The 17870-nt window shown below is 43.1% G+C and overlaps 1 protein-coding gene across 1 annotated transcript; it reads right to left on the minus strand.

Moving 5' to 3' along the window:
• Positions 1-2329: 2329 nt before the first annotated feature.
• On the minus strand, positions 2330-17271 carry LOC124121164 (amidase-like). Its single transcript, XM_048388629.1, has 11 exons — positions 17253-17271; positions 16778-16885; positions 15742-15868; positions 13583-13755; positions 10508-10647; positions 9459-9659; positions 7785-7859; positions 6029-6188; positions 4881-4943; positions 3675-3962; positions 2330-2679 (listed from the first exon to the last, which is right to left on the minus strand). Exons 1-11 carry the CDS (start codon positions 17269-17271, stop codon positions 2489-2491), a joined length of 1545 nt encoding a protein of 514 aa, XP_048244586.1. The 3' UTR covers positions 2330-2488.
• Positions 17272-17870: the final 599 nt, after the last annotated feature.

A 17870-nucleotide genomic window follows, 5' to 3' on the forward strand; every position in this document is an offset into this window, starting at 1 on the left:
GTGTGGCTATGGATCGAGAGAAAACTGATAAATTGTAGGGAGGAGACATTCCTAGATTGAATGGTTACAGTCAAGCTTTCAAAACGTTTTATGGTAGACATGTGGAGGACTTTTCCAAATTTGACGCGTCAATGACAAAATGATGTCCGATGTAATTCCTTATTTTGGCTTGTACCATTTGTTCCCGTGGCTTTTTTTTCAGGTGAACAATTGACTTTCCTTTGCATGTGTTTGTTACGGGTGCCCCTGGTGGGGCAGGATACGTTCGCGAACATCTGGTATCATGACTATTTGATAGTGATTCATGAACACGTGCTCATGATATAGTCGGAATCGTACAATCGACTCTGTTGTATGCAGATATTTCTGGAAAGGGTTTTGTCGCTTTATTTACGTGAGCTCCTTTGGTAATGAACCTATCTTCAAACCTATTCTGGATAAAGTGAGATCTATGGATTCAGAGACAGGCCCAATGTCTCTCTGAGCCTGAAGACTTGGAACAACATGGAGGGGCCCAAAGTGATAAAGAAACAGACATCAATGAAGATTAATAATAAGATTACAGTAAACTACGGTTATAACGAACGCGCTTATAACGAACTGACGGATATAACGACTATTTGCTGTAGTTATGCTGTAGTTATGCTGTATATATGCATATAACGAACCAGGGCTACAACGAACTAAAATTAGTGGTCCCTTTGAGTTCGTTATAACCGTAGTTTACCGTATATGAAAATGACATTGTGTGAGATACTGCTTACATGTCCCGTCAGTCCTTGCACGCTTAATCAGGTTAGTGGAAGAGAAGTAAATTTAGTTGTTTTTAATATTTTTGAACAGGTATCTGCTTCAAGATAACTGGAGTAGCCTCCTTGTTATAGCAGACAAATCACTTATGTAAACCGTATAACACTTCAATGCCAGAGCATAACCATTCTCGCTTTTCAACCGAAACATATTCCATTGTACATAAAAGGTAAACTAGCGATGGAAATTATATGGATGGATCACAAACATGCTGTAGTCAATTTCAAGTTTATTAAGATCACCCAAGTTACACAGTACTACAAAAAAGATGAGAAGTAATAATACGTAATGATACTCAAGCTGGAAGCGGAGCAAGTCTGAAAAGTCCACATTAACAAAAAATCGTATGGCCACCTTTTCCAATCGGTTGCATACAGGAAAAACCTTTCTGGTATTCAAATCGGATACGAAAATATGAAAACATGTAGCACAAACGCAACCGCAGCAGAAAAGCATGATCTGACCTGCTCGCTCTCTAGATCTTTCTCCAATTGAACACCTGTGGGATGAAATGGACCGCCGTCTCCGACGTTTACCACGTGCTCTGACTAGAGTACAGGAACTGAGACAGGCTTGTGGAGATATGGGATGCCATCCCACAATACTGTGTTAGTCGTTTGATCCGTTCAATGCGAAGGAGTGAGTGAGTGAGTTTGATTTTATGCCGCTTTTAGCAATATTCCAGCAATATCACGGCGGGGGACACCAGAAATAATGCGAAGGAGATGCATTGCATGCATCCAAGCAAGCGGGTCAAAAACACGCTCCTTGCATCTTTCTCTCATCATAACATCATTTCCGTGCTAGACATATGTCATTAAGTGTGTAATTTGTTTACTGGACCCTTGTCTGTTTGACAATATGAATTCTTTCAGACTTGTGCGTCTACTTTGACCAGGTTCCTGTTTTATATCGTGTCATGGGGACTTTTGCTGCTGTGTATACATAAAATATAATAATATATAAGAGATGGAGCGTGATGCAATGGTCTACACAAGCTGTAACTAAATGAGTCCAACATTCATTGACAGAAGGCACAACTACGGAAGCGTAGTGGGGCCACGGCGATATTTTTTGTCTAAGTATTTCCTACGTAGGACTTAATATGGCCTAGAATAACTATCTCCAACGTAGGAGACAGTAAGTCCTACGTAGGAGAGAGTAAGTCCTACGTAGGAGACAGTAAGTCCTACGTAGGAGAGAGTAAGTCCTACGTAGGAGAGAGTAAGTCCTACGTAGGAGAGAGTAAGTCCTACGTAGGAGACAGTAAGTCCTACGTAGGAGAGAGTAAGTCCTACGTAGGAGAGAGTAAGTCCTACGTAGGAGAGAGTAAGTCCTACGTAGGAGACAGTAAGTCCTACGTAGGAGAGAGTAAGTCCTACGTAGGAGAGAGTAAGTCCTACGTAGGAGAGAGAAAGTCCTACGTAGGAGATACTTAGACTTAGAAATTCACCGTGGCCCTACCACGCTTCCGTACACAACCAAATGAATTAAGAAACCAAAAAAATATACGGTCCCCTTCTCTTTAAGCACGATAAGAAAAAAGTACTTTATTATCTTGACTATTAAGTAAGAAAGAATCATCTCTGTTATAGTATAATGCTATACTTCTTCACACAATCCTTATCCCTGGACAAACACAAAATGACTAAAGTAGTGTTCTATGATTGATGTTCGATTAGTCTTCTCGGATCTTCTCATAGGCTCTTGCCACCTGTAATATCGTGAGGTCATCAAAATGTCTGCCAACAATCATCATACCGACCGGAAGTCCCTCGACACGACCGGCGTTGACAGTGAGGGCGGGATGACCAGTGCAGTTGAAGGGGGCTGTATTCCCGAACATCGACAAGCCACGGTCAAGGATATCTGAATCCCAAAGAATTATGATGGTCATAACTGTGTGGAACCATATTACCCCGAAGACTTGAAATAAGGACGATTTAATATGGGTGGGATGAGCCCTAACCAGTAACAACACAGAGTCATTATGTCCCAAATTAATTTGCGTGACAGTGTATAAAACGTATTCATGCACAGTCGGGACGACATATACATTAAAACCTACCCCTACGAATTACTTCATACCTACAACGCTGACAGTGTCAAACGGGTGATGTTTTCTGGTGTAAGGGAAACATTGGCGTTTCGTTGCAAATCGTTTTCACAAACTGAGTTATGCCGAAATATTGTTGCTATTTGGAAATACGATTCGGTAGTTGCTTACTAAAAGGAGGTGAATGGAGATATTTTGGATATACATAACCGTCCATATTACCAACATTTCACACTAATATCGACTAGCAGTCACTTGTACCCTATGTCATGGTTACCGTGGAAGGGCTAGATACACTGTGTGATCTGGCTGATAGTGAGGATTTGTACAAGGATGAAGCGGGGTTTTGCCGGTTCGTGTAAATATGTTTCTTGGAATGTCAGCACCACCATACCCGTACTCGTGGGTTTCACCGAAGTGGTAAACGTCTGAGACCTGCATCATTTCGGGCTTTCCTCCCACATTAAGCTGACACGCCGCGATATAACTGGAACACTGTTCAAAGCTGTGCTAAACTCACTCACTGACTCATCCCCCCACTCAGTAACTCACTCACTCACTCATTCACTCGGATAATGAATCAGGAATAAATTATATCGATTGGCGTGTTACAAAATTTGCTGTCAGAACCCCCAAAAGTTTTGTCTTAATATTCAGACATTCCAGGAAAATACGATTCTATGAATTCGTCATAATTTTCGCTAGTTTTATTATTTATACCAGAATTAAAACCCGACAACACCCAACGTTCACGAATTAATCTCGTTAATAATATCACGTCCACTACATTTCGGATCTATATATGTACCTTTTAAACTTGCATCTCTCCCAGGCAACCTTGGTGGCAGATGTGTGGCTGTGGGCATTATAATGACGTCATATGTCTTTAATGCCTCGTCGTATCGTTTCCTCAACATCAGGGCCAGATTCTGTGCTTTGGAGTAGAACTTGCTTCCGTACTTCCGATACATATACTCACCGAGAAGTGAGTAGGTCTTGACAAGGGGGGACAACTCGTGTGGTCGGGCTGCATAACCTTTACTTATTGCTTCCTGGAGACTTGTGGGATAGAATCCCTTCCACGAGAAGCCAAAACCTGGAATTGTGTTCAGATTGAATGACGTTGTCTTAATTATATTGATAACCAAATGATTAAAGCGTTCGATAGTTGCAACAAAGGTCTTACAACAAGGGTACAGTGAGTGAGGTGGATTCATATTATCAACCTCTGTGATCTTGCTGGGGTATTGCCTAAAACATAAAAGCGTGTTCCCTAACTGGTATGTTAAATATATGATTTATAAACCTATTCATTGGGATCGCTATTAAGTAAGAGACTTCTTTCTATAGGCATTAAAACCTTTTGTGAGGTTTTACTTTCCAGTCGGGTTAAATCTCATAAACAGGGACGTTGTAATGTCCCTGGGATTTTATAGGATATTCAAGTCATATTTGCTATATAATGTGTTATAATATCCCAGAGATTTTATATGATGTCCTGGGTATTTTATTAATATAACTTCCGTTCAGGTTGTAACATGTAATGAAATGTAGAATCAAATGACAAATGTTTTCGTTATATTCCCGATGATCGAACTCGCAACCTTCATATTTGTAGCCCAGTGAGTGTACCACGAGGCTACAGAGCTGTTGATAAGCCACACTGGTTTTTAGAATTTCCATTTCAAGGTCCGTACGCCAGCAACAGATATTTTACGCGCGTTTCCTAAGGTTCATGGAAAGTATGTTCGAAACATAAAAATGTTGATAAATGTTGTTTTAAGTTTCTTTTTTCGGTTTATAAGTATAGAAAAACACTTTCCCTCGGTTTTGGTAATGTAGAATCACCCCCTGATGCTTCGCCCCCTTGGTTTTTCCCTCTGCCCAGGGCATGCTCTGTCTACCAAAACCTCGTAAGTGTGTTTTCTCGAATACGTAAAGCATTTTGAAAGGCCATGGACAGTTGAAAAACTCGAACATATTTATTGTGAAAATATTTTGATTCGTAACTCACCGTTCCCTTTAATCATGCAGTTGTAGGTCCCTTCGGTGGCTATCACGGAAGCTATCGCAAGCCCTGTCAGATAACAATATTATATTGTCAGGTACATATTCACATATGTATTCCATCTATCCTGAAATATCTGCATTTCATGTGTGAGATGGATGTAATGTTGTGAAATACCGCCAAACGTCATGTTTTTGTACAAGAGAAACTTTCAACAAGTCTCCACTGGATCCAAGGGTGGCAATTCTAGTTTGCACCAAGAAGTTCAAGGTTGAACAATGTTTCTTGATTAACGCCGCACTCAGTAATATTCCCGCTGTATGGCGGCAGTCTGTACATAATCAAGTCTGGATAAGACAATCCAGTATGTAACCTAGTGAGAATCGTTCTAAGTATTGAACATCGTTGGGATACGAATACATCCATCAACGAAGCCTGACCACCCGATTCCGTCAGTCACCTCTGCCACAAGCAAAGGTTTCTGGAGACCAATTGAAACCCGGAATCTTTACGAGTGAGTGAGTATAGTTTTACACCGCTTTTAGCAATTTTCCAGCAATATCACGGCGGGGGACACCAGAAATGGGATTCACACAGTGTACCCATGTCGGGAATCGAACCCGGGTCTTCGTTGTGACCACTAGGCTACCCGACCGCCCGAATCTTTCCGCGCTCGTAAGGCAACAATGCATGGTGTCACGATGGTGTGACACTATGTTCCGTGTATTATTATTCTATGGACCTTTACAATGGCACGATGCTGGTACGACTGCAGTCGGGATTGATTGTTGGCATGTAGTAGAATACGCTTTCGATGACTACCCCAGATCTGAGGCAAATGCACAAATTCAGTGACAAAATCAAGGACACTATGTTAATAACTGGGGAATTGTAAGGAGCGTATAGTGTCGAGGCATCTATTTCGTGCAAATTAGATGGGTTAATCAGGAGGAGCTAATCCGTCTGGGAGCAAAGTGGGCGTGGTGATCGGCACAGCGCTTTCAACGACCCGGCTCAAATTTAAAAAACATACATGTAGCTCCTAAAGCACGTTTCTAGGTAACGTGTAATCCTGTGGAATGTTTTGGAAAAGTGACCTTTTCCGAGAGGTGAATAATAAAACTTATGGTGACATGTTTCTGTATTTATATTACCATCAGCATGTTCTGGAATAGACACATCCTCCACGTCCGCGCCAGCATCAGTCAACCTCCGGGCGGCCATACTGACGACATCACACACAGATTGACAGGTACACATCTCAAAACCTTCTTTCAGCACACCGATCTTACAGCCCTCGATGCCTTTATCAAGCTGGGGATATATTTTGAGATATGAATTTTAAGTGATATCTTTGACTTAACAAAAATGAGGTGAGGTGAGGTGAAATGGGGTTTAACGTCGCGTCCAAGATTATTGCACTTATATCGCGACGTGTGTGTGTGTGTTTGTGGCTGCTTGTACTAGTCCGGACTGGTGCCGATTTATAGTGCTAGCCCACTGAGATACCATGCCGCAGTTTAACATGAATATCCCACTCAGACACAACATACTGACTCCGAGCCGACCAGTCCTTGTTTTAGCCCCTTAATGCCGAGCGCCAGACAAGGTAACAGCAAGTACCATCTTTTAACGTCTTTTGGTATGACGCGGCTGGGAATCGAACCCCGGACCTTCCGCTCTCCGGGCGGACGCTCTACCACTAGACAACGGAGGCGGTCGACTTAACAAAAATGTATTATTTGCCCTTGGCAAATGTGGCAATAAGCAAACTATATATGTATATAATCCCAGAGACCATATACCATTCTCTGATAGTCCTGAACATGGTCAAAGCGGGGCCTACCACTAGGCCAGGACATGTTCCGCCATTGCGGGGACACCTGGTGCATTGTGTGCATTGAGAAATGTGTGCATTGAGGTTCCATCTGGTTTGTTCTTTGTCACGTGACAGAAGCTGTATAGGTCGTCCATGAGCCAGACCAGATATTGATACCACCTGGGGTGGCAAAATCTCACTATAATTTTTTGAAAGTCATATATCCATAGATGAAAAAAAGTTTGAAAGCAATCCGGGACTCACAGCTTAGTGGTAGTAATCACCACATAAAGTCGGACACCCGAGTCGAATCCAAGAGACCATATTTCGGGGTAGGGGAAACTAAAAAGTGGAATAACTTTACAAGCAAAAGTCATATATTGAAGTATGACCCCTCAAAATGTTGGTAGCTGGATTGTCAATACACTGGTATGTAATGTATGTTAAAACACAGTAATTATATATGTCACCAGAGGTCAAAAGGTCACAAAATGTGACTCCTGACTAAAATCCTACCTCTTGCCAGGAAATACACTAAAAATACCACACGAATGGTACTTTCTCAAACAAAGTGGGTTATAATTGAAGCCAAGAAGTACACAAGCCTATTAAAAGTCTGAAAAGATGGAATTTATTGTCTTTGGTGGTGTGGTGCAGAACGACTTTTGACGCATTTTAAAATAAATGTCATTTTTCGCTGAAAACATGCACAATTTTATGAAGTTATAAAATTTGGAGTCTGGCTCATGGACTAAGGGATATATGCAGTATTCCCATGTTTGCCGATTCTTTTCCCTGCTATTTTTTGTAATATACAGATTAAACTAACTTTCATAGAGAAACGAATCTAGATTTTGAAAATGTCAAGGTAACGTTTCTTCCTTCTCAATACATTGAACCGCCAATGTCCAATGATGATGCACGGCTTCTTACAGCGCCACTGTGAGAGATTCTTTTATCGAGCAAGCAGGGATTGATGTATGGAGGTAACAAAAAGTAATTCCTGCCAGGTGACATACACATATTCGGGGGGTCGTGACAAGAGGTTTGTAGGCTGATATCGCTATACATGTATGATAATAAGCACAAACCTTTTGTATGTAGTTTTGAGGAGGAATCTTTCCTGATTGCCTTGGGTCTTTATTGTCATCATCTCCCTCTATGACCTATGTGGGATAAAAGAAAAATACGTATTCAGGGCCTTTAACGACCATCTTACAAATTACGTCCATATATTGTTTGTTTCTTGTTTAACGCTGTACTCATCAATATTCTAGCTATTTGGCGGCGGTCTGTAAATAATCGAGTCTGGACCAGACAATCCAGTGATTGACATCACGAACATCGATCATGCATCAACCTAGTCAGCGAGCCTGACCACCTGATCCCGTTAGTCACCTCTTACGACAAGCACAGTCGCCTTTTACGACAAGCATGGGTTGCTGAAGACTTATTCTACCCCGGATTTTCACGGGTCCGTTATTTTAAACGCACATATATTCATATACATAAGTGTCAGTCCATACGTAGTTCGGGTTAGAAACGGTCTTCAGTAACACATGCCTGACGGACGATCCGCGACTATGCGACAACTAATGGGATCAGTTGGTCAGGCTCGCTAACTTTGAATGTCATCGTATCCTAATTGCGTAGGTCGATGCTCATGACGCAAATCACTGAATTGAATCGTCTCGATCACACTCGATCAATTACAGACCGCCGTCATATAGCTGGAATGTTTGTAAAGCAACAAACAAACACACAAACAAACTATACGCATACGTTGAAGTTGCATTAATCCACGTAAAAGATAATAATCCTAACGTTATGTTGCTTTCGATATAAAAGGATCAATAAACATATTTAACTGATTGATTTTATGTCAATCTACAATAAAGCAATGTCATCGATGTCATCAGTGTCCACAGCTGGACACAGACGAACCTGGCACTGATGCATCACACACATGTAGATTGAACATAAATGCTGTACCCCTAGCGTTGTATGACAGACGAGCGGAAGACGCCAAGCCACCACCACCACCACCACCACCCCCTCCAACCCCAACCCCTTCAAAAAAGCCCCCCCCCCCCCCCCCCCCACACACACACACACACACCACACACACATAACTTGTAATTGGCCGCACATAATCTGCATTGTCTATGATCTGTATGTATGTTTTGATATTGTATACAAAACAATAAGTATCATTATTGTTAACGAATTCTTTGTTTTACATATACATGTTGTCATGCAAATTTGTACTCATTGTCATGTTAACATCCAACTTCAAAATGCCTATAAAGACTTACTTATTCCCCATCAAAGGTATTCGTATCGTAGAGTAAATAACGCACCAACTACATACATATTGTACTATGGGCCTGAGGTCTTTCAGTATAGGGGGCACGGGTGGCCCAGTCGTCTAAGGCGTCGCGATTCGCTGTGCAGAGTTGCGTCCCTTTGGCACGCCAGAAACCTATGATTGTGGGTTCGAATCCCGGTTCGCCCCGATAATGTTTCTAGGTTTGTCAGCACCATACCCGTGCTCGTGGATTACACCGAAGTGGTAAACGTCTGAGACCTGCATCACTTCGGGCTTCCTCCCACATAAAGCTGACACGCCGCGATATAACTGGAATACTGTTTAACCAAACTCACTCACTCTTTAAGTATGGAATAAAACATATCCTTATTCTTCACACATGTACATGTTTGCTGTTGGTATAATATGGTAGAGGGTACTTTTATGCTTCCCATACCTGCAACAGCAGAGCGCAGTCTGTGACTGTTCTAGCCATGGGCCCGATGACGTCTCTGCATGTGTCTATAGATGCTGCCCCAGTGAAGGGCACGAGACCGAATGTGGGCATCAGCCCGACCACGCCCGTCCAGGAGGCAGGGATGCGGATGGAGCCGAGCTGATCAGTACCAAGAGCTAGGTCTATCTCGCCAAGGCTGAGCTGACGAAGAAATGGTTAAAAAGTAAACTAAACGCGTCGACATTGAACAAGGAGAAAGTATTTGGATCCCGCACTTAAATTGCCTTTGTTCCCTCAGCACCCTACCCGTGCTTCTGGGTTTTATTAAAGTTATAAACATATACTACACGTACGAAATTGACGCACAAACTTGCAATTATTACTGGTCATTAATTGTTGGCAGAAAGACTCGGGTGAGGTGAGGTGAAATGGGGTTTAACGTCGCGTTCAAGATTATTGCACTTATATAGCGACGTGCATGCATATGTACGTGTGTGTGTTTGTGTGGCTGCTTGTACTAGTCCGGACTGATGCCGATTTATAGTGCTAGCTCACTGAGATACCATGCCATAGTTTAACATGAATACCCCACTCAGATAGAGTATACTGCCTCCGAGCCGACCAGTCCTTGTTTTAGCCCCTTAATGCCGAGCGCCAGACAGGGTAACAACAAGTACCATCTTTTAACGTCTTTTGGTATGGCGCGGTTTGGGATCGAACCACGGACCTTCCGCTCTCATGGCGGACACTCTACCACTAGACCATGGAGGCGGTCTCAGAAAGACTCAGTGTATATTAGAAAAGAAAAAGTGGGAACTGCTTATGCCTCTTTTGTCCAATTGACTATGAGGTAACATTAATGGATAATTCAACGAACGCTCTATTATGCAAGGACTGTAATCATAATGCAATTTTTTTTACAAATTTACAAACTATCATCGGCAACAAGTAGAGAAAATATATATGTCGCAAAACATTTTAAAACATGACAAATTTGAGAGACGATTTCATTGATCAACTCTGTATTTGCTTTGTATATCCCATCTCACCAGTGCAGCGCTTCCCGAGGATGATCCACCACAGTCACGTGATTTATCATGTGGGTGTCTCACTGGCCCTCTGGCATTCAGGAAGCTCGATCCACTGATACACATGTCCTCACACGACGTCTTGCCGGTGATGTTCCCACCTACAACCATACACACACACACACATACACAACAGTGTTATACTGATTTACGGGAGCTGTAAATAAACTGGGCGGCAAAAGAAAGTATAGGTCGAGTTCCATGATCGATAAAAAAATAACAAGAAGAGGTTTTCTTGTGAATAATAATACAATCTAGGGAGGGGTAACAAATGATTGATCAACCACAGTTTGAATGAAATTGTTCAATCACAGGTAATGTAAGCTCAAGGTAAACAATGGTGGGGTAAGAAATTTCATTTTCAAAAGTTGTCTGAAATGTCAGCAAAAAATTGTCAGACACACTACAAGTTCATTGTCGACACAGTTGCCTTGAATAGGGTGTATGACCTTCAGCTGCCTCAATGCATGCTGTGATACGCCGCCTCATCGATGACGTCAGTCTTCTGATGACGTGGATTGGAATCCGTTGCCACTCGTCTCTCAGGGCCTGCTGCAATTCTTGTCTTGTCTGACGGGAGGCTGATGGCGTGCTCTAATCTGTCTTTCAAGATGGTCCCACAGATGTTCAATAGGATTCATATCGAGTGAGTGGGCAGGCCAGGGCAAAACGTCAACGTTCTGCTGGTTTAGAAAGTTCCGAGTCAGTCTTCCAGTATGGGGCCTGGCATTGTCGTCTTGAAAAAATGTCCCCTGCTGTTGGTTTTGTAAGAACGGAAGCACACCTGGCTGCAACACTTGGTCTCTGTACTGCACAGCGTTCAGGTTTCCCTTTATAATCACCAAATAAGTCTTCTGATCTCCACAAATAACGCCCCACATCATGACACCTCCCCCGCCGAATGGATGGACCTCTCGAAAACACGCCGGAGCCAAACGTTCCGCTCTGCGTTGATAAACTCATTCTCTGCCGGCATTTCGAAACAAGTTGAACCGACTTTCATCAGTAAACAGCACTCGACGCCAATTTCTCACTTGCCAGCGTCGAACCTGCCTCGCCTATCGCAGTCTCAGGCGTCGATGTTGAGCAGTCAGTACCATTCCTCGGAAAGGACGATACGCTCGGATTCCAGCAGCACGAAGTCGTCGTAGGACTGTACGTTGGCTAATGGGATGTCCCAATGCTGTTGCTGCCGTCGCCGTCGCCGTTACGAATCTGTTTCGCAGGTGAATGAGCCGTATGTGACCGTCTTCCAGTTGTGTTGTCACTCGGGGTCGTCCTGTTCTAGGCCTGTCCTGTGTCCTCCCTGTCTGCCTATACCGTTGAATCAGCCTGGCGACTGTCAATGGTGTACAAGTAAACCTTCTGGCAATTTGGACCTGTGTTGCCCCTATTTCGGCCATACCGATGGCTCTCTCTATCTGCTCCTGTGACAGTCGTGGCATTTCTTTTGTGTGCTTTCATCACGTGTGGTTATACCCTGCAGACGAACGCATTTATACAGTTAACATGTACGTGCAGCTTATGCCATATGCGGGAAAGCTGTTTCACCATTTCTTTGTCACCGCACGAGCGCCGTCAAAGGGGGCGCGTTCGGGTGTGCTGTTTTGTGGTACCTGTTCCTGGGCAGTCACATTCCCAGTACCCACTTTCCACTAGTTATCGCTGTTTTTAGGAAAATTACAATTTGCCAACCTATACTTTCTTTTGCCGTTTAAGTAGGCGTTGTACAGAATTCGGGCAAACATATTTGGTTTTGTTACAGGTACAGAGGGTGTACGCACGTTGTGCCCGTGCAGGTCATGACGATGACATTGACAAATCATCAGCGGACACAAGACTATTAAAAGGTCGATGTGAAAAGTTGATACCCGAATTTTCCTAAAGTTGTTTGATGACAGATAATTACTAATGTCAAAGCAAGGTAAGCATGGCCAAATCAGACATTCTCGAGCTCGAGTCTTGGCCTACAATGTAATAAATTACGTGTGGGGTAAAACAAAGTATTCCGTGTTTACAGCAGTTTTTATTTTTTTACAGCTTATGAATTCGTTTCATCGTCACGCTACTTCGCAATTGGTGTTATCTTAAGTTTGCAAATTTGCTGTCACCGTTTTCACAGCCCTTGGGTGCCTCATATCAGCAAGTGCTGGTATGTGCTATTGAACTCGCCACAAGAACTCGTTTTTAGACGAGACAGAACACGCACATATCCATCGTACTACTTGTCGCCGACCACCCGCTATCCCTTTCTTCACATTGTGATGTCACTCGGGGTCGTCCCCGAGACAAGGGCGGGTAACTGACTACAAAAGTCCAGTCTCCACCCTTGCCGTACTAGGCTGGAATTCCGGAGTTACATTTTGGCTGGAGTAACGAGCCTATGCATAGTCCAATCAAAATCGCGTAACGAACGAGACATTCGGTTTTTAAACAATATTGATTTCAACGTGCAGATTTCGGTCGAGTGCAGGATTTGCAAAGCGTGTGTACCGCCAACTGGGGGTCGACAGATATTTTGCAAATCTTTTCATGCTTTTAATCTAGGTGCTCAAGTGATCTGATGCACTTCGCTGCGTAAGACCCGTTTTATTACAACATAGATCTTGATTAGCAATCAGGTCGTCTTAACCGGGCGCCGCCATTTTGTTTGAAGCAAACACAGGGGATAATAGAGTTGGTCAATAGGAGGGACATAGAAGGGGCATAACTCGTAATAGGTACTGGTGGCGCTACGATCGAGATTGGATATTCCAGATTTGGAAAATATCTGTCGATGCCCAGTTGGCGGTACACATCCTTTGGAAATCCTGCAGTCGACAGAAATCTTCACGTTGAGATCCATGTTGTTTACGAACCGGATGTCGATTTCGTTAAGCGAGTTTGTTTGGACTCGTCAGTCCAGCCAAAATATAACTCTATAATCCCAGCCTAGTTCGACAAGGGTGGAAACTGGATTTTTACAGTCAGTTAACTCCCTTGCCTCGGGAAGATGATTACTCTATGCTGTATCAATACACTAATGATGCGGCTTACCTGCATCTAAAATTCGTGTGACGACTGTGGCGTCGAACTCAGGAACATATCCCTCCAGGAGACGACTTCCGTTCATCATTGGGACCCCGGCTACAGCAATGTTGTCCTTGACCCCGACTGTTCTGCCGAGCAGTAGCCCCGAACCAGATCCCTTGATGTCACAACACCAGTACCTGCATTCAACATCACACACTACTGTGAATAGCTGATGTCACACTGCCAGTACCTGCATTCATCATTACACACTACCGTGAATAGCTGATGTCATACCGCCAGTACCTGCATTCAACATCGCACACTACCGTGAATAGCTGATGTCATACCGCCAGTACCTGCATTTAACATCACATACTACTGTGAATGGCTGATGTCACACCACCAGTACCTGCATTTAACATCACACATTACCGTGAATGACTGATGTCATACCGCCAGTACCTGCATTCAACATCACACATTACCGTAAATAGCTGATGTCATACCGCCAGTACCTGCATTTAACATCATATACTACCGTAAATAGCTGATGTCACACCGCCAGTACCTGCATTTAACATCACACATTACCGTGAATGGCTGATGTCACAACGTTAGTACCTGCATTTAACATCACACATTACCGTGAACGGCTGATGTCACAACGTTAGTACCTGCATTTAACATCACACATTACCGTGAATGGCTGATGTCACAACGTTAGTACCTGCGTTCAACATCACACACTACCGTGAATATCTGAGGTCACACCGCCAGTACCTGTATCCAACATCACATATTACCTTGAATGGCCGATGTCATACCGCCAGTACCTGCATTCAACATCACACACTACCGTCAATAGCTGATGTCATACCACCAGTACCTGCATTTAACATCACTCTTTACCGTGAATTGCTGATGTCACACCGCCAGTACCTGCATTCAACATCACACATTACCGTGAATAGCAGATGTCACAACGCCAGTACCTGCATCCAACATCACACATTACCGTGATTAACATGCGCTTTAGATGTCCTTAATGGTAAACAAATGATGATTCTTTCAACTATTGAATGTCAAAGGTATGTTTTCTTTCGCAAGTTTTATTCATGAGTTGCTTGCCTCTCCTCTTACATCAACTGTGTGCATTCAGCGTGCCAGTGACCATTACAATCACTTATTGGTCTGTAGCACGTTTTTCCAACACCGACAGTCCAAGTATACAACTGCGGCATTAACACGGGGGCCATCCCTCCTGGAATCCTGACGGTCGTAAATGTTGTTTAATGCCAACTCTATATTGTGACAGCGACGTAATAACTACCGCTTTGTGTGTTTGTTTTAATGCCAGCCATATTCCAGCTATAGGACGACGATATGTAAATAATTTGTCTAGACCAGACAATCCAGTGATTGACAACATAAGCATCGATCCGCGCAAATGTGATACGGTGACATGCATCAACCAATTCAGCGAACCCATTTGTCGATTTTTGCGAAAAGCATGGGTTGCTGAAGACCTATTCTAATCTTGAGCTTAACGTGCTAGGGCATGACTATTACAGGTAGGGCATGACATTCTCGCGCGGATTGTCAACACCTGATGTAAACGCTGTCACCTTTTCACAGTTGTAAGAATGGTTGCCCATAACGTATGAATTTTCACTGTTAATAAAAAACACAGGTTGTCAAATCTGTGGATATTATTGAACACGTGAAATTAAAAATATTCCGTCATACCCGCCACTTTTTCTTTTTTCACTTAATTTTGATATGCCATAATTCGATCATGTTCATAATACGTTATCTGACCCGTGAAGATCCGGGGTAGAATAGGTCTTCAGCAACAAATGTATGCTGTAAAAGTCGACTATGCTTGTCTTCAGATGCTACTGACGGGATCGGGTGGTCAGGCTCGCTGACTTGGTTGATGTATGTCATCGTATCCCAATTGCGTTGATCGATGTTAATGATATTAATCACTGGATTGTCATGTAGAGACTCGATCATTTACAGACGACCGTCATATAGCTGGTATATTGCTGAGTGCGGCGTTAAACAACAAACAAACAAATAATACGCTATCTAGCATATAATGGTGATAGTTTCGCTTTTACAAACTACAGCCTTATAACATACAATAGGTTTGATTCCAAAAGAGACAGCATGTACAGTACCAGGCGTTGCAGGGGTTGTCGGCCTGTGTTGGTCGGTGCCCCGGGGTCCGGGGGTATTTGACGGGGAGGGAGAGGTCGGGCAGGTCGTACACACGCTGCAGACATGCAGAGTACTGTCTGAAGTTGTCTGGAATATGGAGGAAGCATTGTTCAGTGAGCGACTGTGTTTACTGTATGGCGTTCGGGAGACTTATACTTTTTAAACAGCCCTTCAAAAGACGGAAATGTCTGGACAAGGGGCGGTCGGGTAGCCTAGTGGTTTAAGCGTTCGCTCGTCACGCCGAAGACCCGGGTTCGATTCCCGACATGGGTACAATGTGTGAAGCCCATTTCTGGTGTCCCCCGCCGTGATATTTCTGAAATATTGCTTAAAGTGGCGTAAAACCATACTCACTCATTCACTCTGGACAAACACTGGGAATGTTTATTTATCTTGAAGTAAGCAACATTTTTTCAGAATGCTGCAAGGAAGCCTTATTTGGGCCATGTTACTATGCACAGGCAAACTATATAAAACAATATATAAATCTCGATGCGCTTACACTGAAAAATATGTACATGCATGATATAATCGGGATTAAATCATACACTAGGATTTCAATAAACCAGAGAGATTTAAAATGATGCAGGATGGTGACAGAGAGCGTGATAAACGCCCTTTTGAATCATAACTTAGTTTTTGATGAATTTTTAGCTAAATGTACAAGGACATCCGAAACGAAGACAAATGTTTATCACTTTCGTAAAACACAGGAATACGAGTATTGACTTGATACCGTCTAGCCGCACACGTGTTTACGATATAGCCGGAATCGTTCTAAAGACTCTGCTTTTTGCAGAGATTTCGTTTTATTATGGAAAAGATTTTGTCGCCTTGATTAACACTGGGGAATATCAACTGAAGAATAGATACCAAACTTTGTCAACCAATATGACATGAGCAAAGTTGGCGTGGCTTGGTGTGGCTTGGTGTGGTTTGTGGTGAGCGCTATTGTATAGAGTGACATCAGAAGTCTTTGTTTGGAGCTTGACGTACCCCGGACCCCGGCGATGTCCTCATCACTGCAGCCAAGGCGGAGTTCTTCACACAACTTCCGGAGATCCTCACTTGTTGCCGGGACAACGGCTGATGAGTGGTAAATCCCTGTTGATAAAACGAAAAAAAACTATTTAACTTTTTGTATTGAGTTTAAGTGTCAACTAATGATGTAATAATTATCTATAGTAATGTGTCAAAGTGATAACCGTGAGGAACGTGGTCTTAGCTACCTTGGTAACAACTCTATGTTCGAGCAGGGAGACCATAGGTCATTGATAGTGGTATTTACGCCATACAGTTAGAATTATATAGCGCTATAACTCGTCATTCCAGGAATCATAAAGCTGAACAGAAAGCTGAACGATATTGCAGGAACATGGATTAACGAGGTGTCATCGACAAAAGTGCGTATAAACTGAGTTTCGAATGCCATGTCAAAATAATATAATAATTGAACAAAGAAGAAACCCACCTGTATGTTTGTCAGCCATTGGTAGTCGGGTTTCCTCAAGTCTAAACTGGACTAAAAAACATTGGTTACATTACTACTTTGCATGTGTTTGTGACAGGTGGCACCAGTGGGGCAGGGTAGGCTAATTTCTTCGCAAACACGGCCTGGCGTCATCACTATTTGATAATGATTCGTGGTATAGTCGGAATCGTACAATCGTGAGAAATGGACTTCAGTACACTCATATGAAATTACGCCTATACAATCAAATCTAACCTCTCTCAGTCAGAGGGGCGGTCTTGTAGCCTAGTGGTTATAGCGTTCGCTCGTCACGCCGAAGACCCTCGTTCGATTCCGACATGGGCACAATGTGTGAAGCCCATTTCTGGTATCTCCCGCTGTGATATTGCTGAATATTGCTAAAAGCGGCGCAAAACAATTCTCAGTCAGAAATAGAAGCAAGATGACGTGACTTGAATATTGATTTTTCTTCACCCCACTGGTCACAGGAGCAGCAAGCTGGGTCAGTTGTTAGCTAGGTATCGTGACTGTTTTGCCTTTTATCTCTCGGGAACTGGGTTAAATGATTCAGTGCAACATGATGTTGCCACAGGAGATGATCCACCCGGAAGGCAACTA

The sequence above is a fragment of the Haliotis rufescens genome, unplaced genomic scaffold (genome assembly GCF_023055435.1).
Source record: "Haliotis rufescens isolate VD_foot unplaced genomic scaffold, xgHalRufe1.0.p SCAF_75, whole genome shotgun sequence".
Taxonomy (NCBI): domain Eukaryota; kingdom Metazoa; phylum Mollusca; class Gastropoda; order Lepetellida; family Haliotidae; genus Haliotis; species Haliotis rufescens.

Bases quoted from the DNA above. Each gene is read 5' to 3' on its own strand.
- LOC124121164 (XM_048388629.1), bottom strand. The intron at 15,869-16,777 runs GTACGTCAAGCT...TCCATATTCCAG, and splicing joins GGACATCGCCGGGGTCCGGG to ACAACTTCAGACAGTACTCT. The intron at 10,648-13,582 runs GTAAGCCGCATC...GTATGGTTGTAG, and splicing joins CACACGAATTTTAGATGCAG to GTGGGAACATCACCGGCAAG.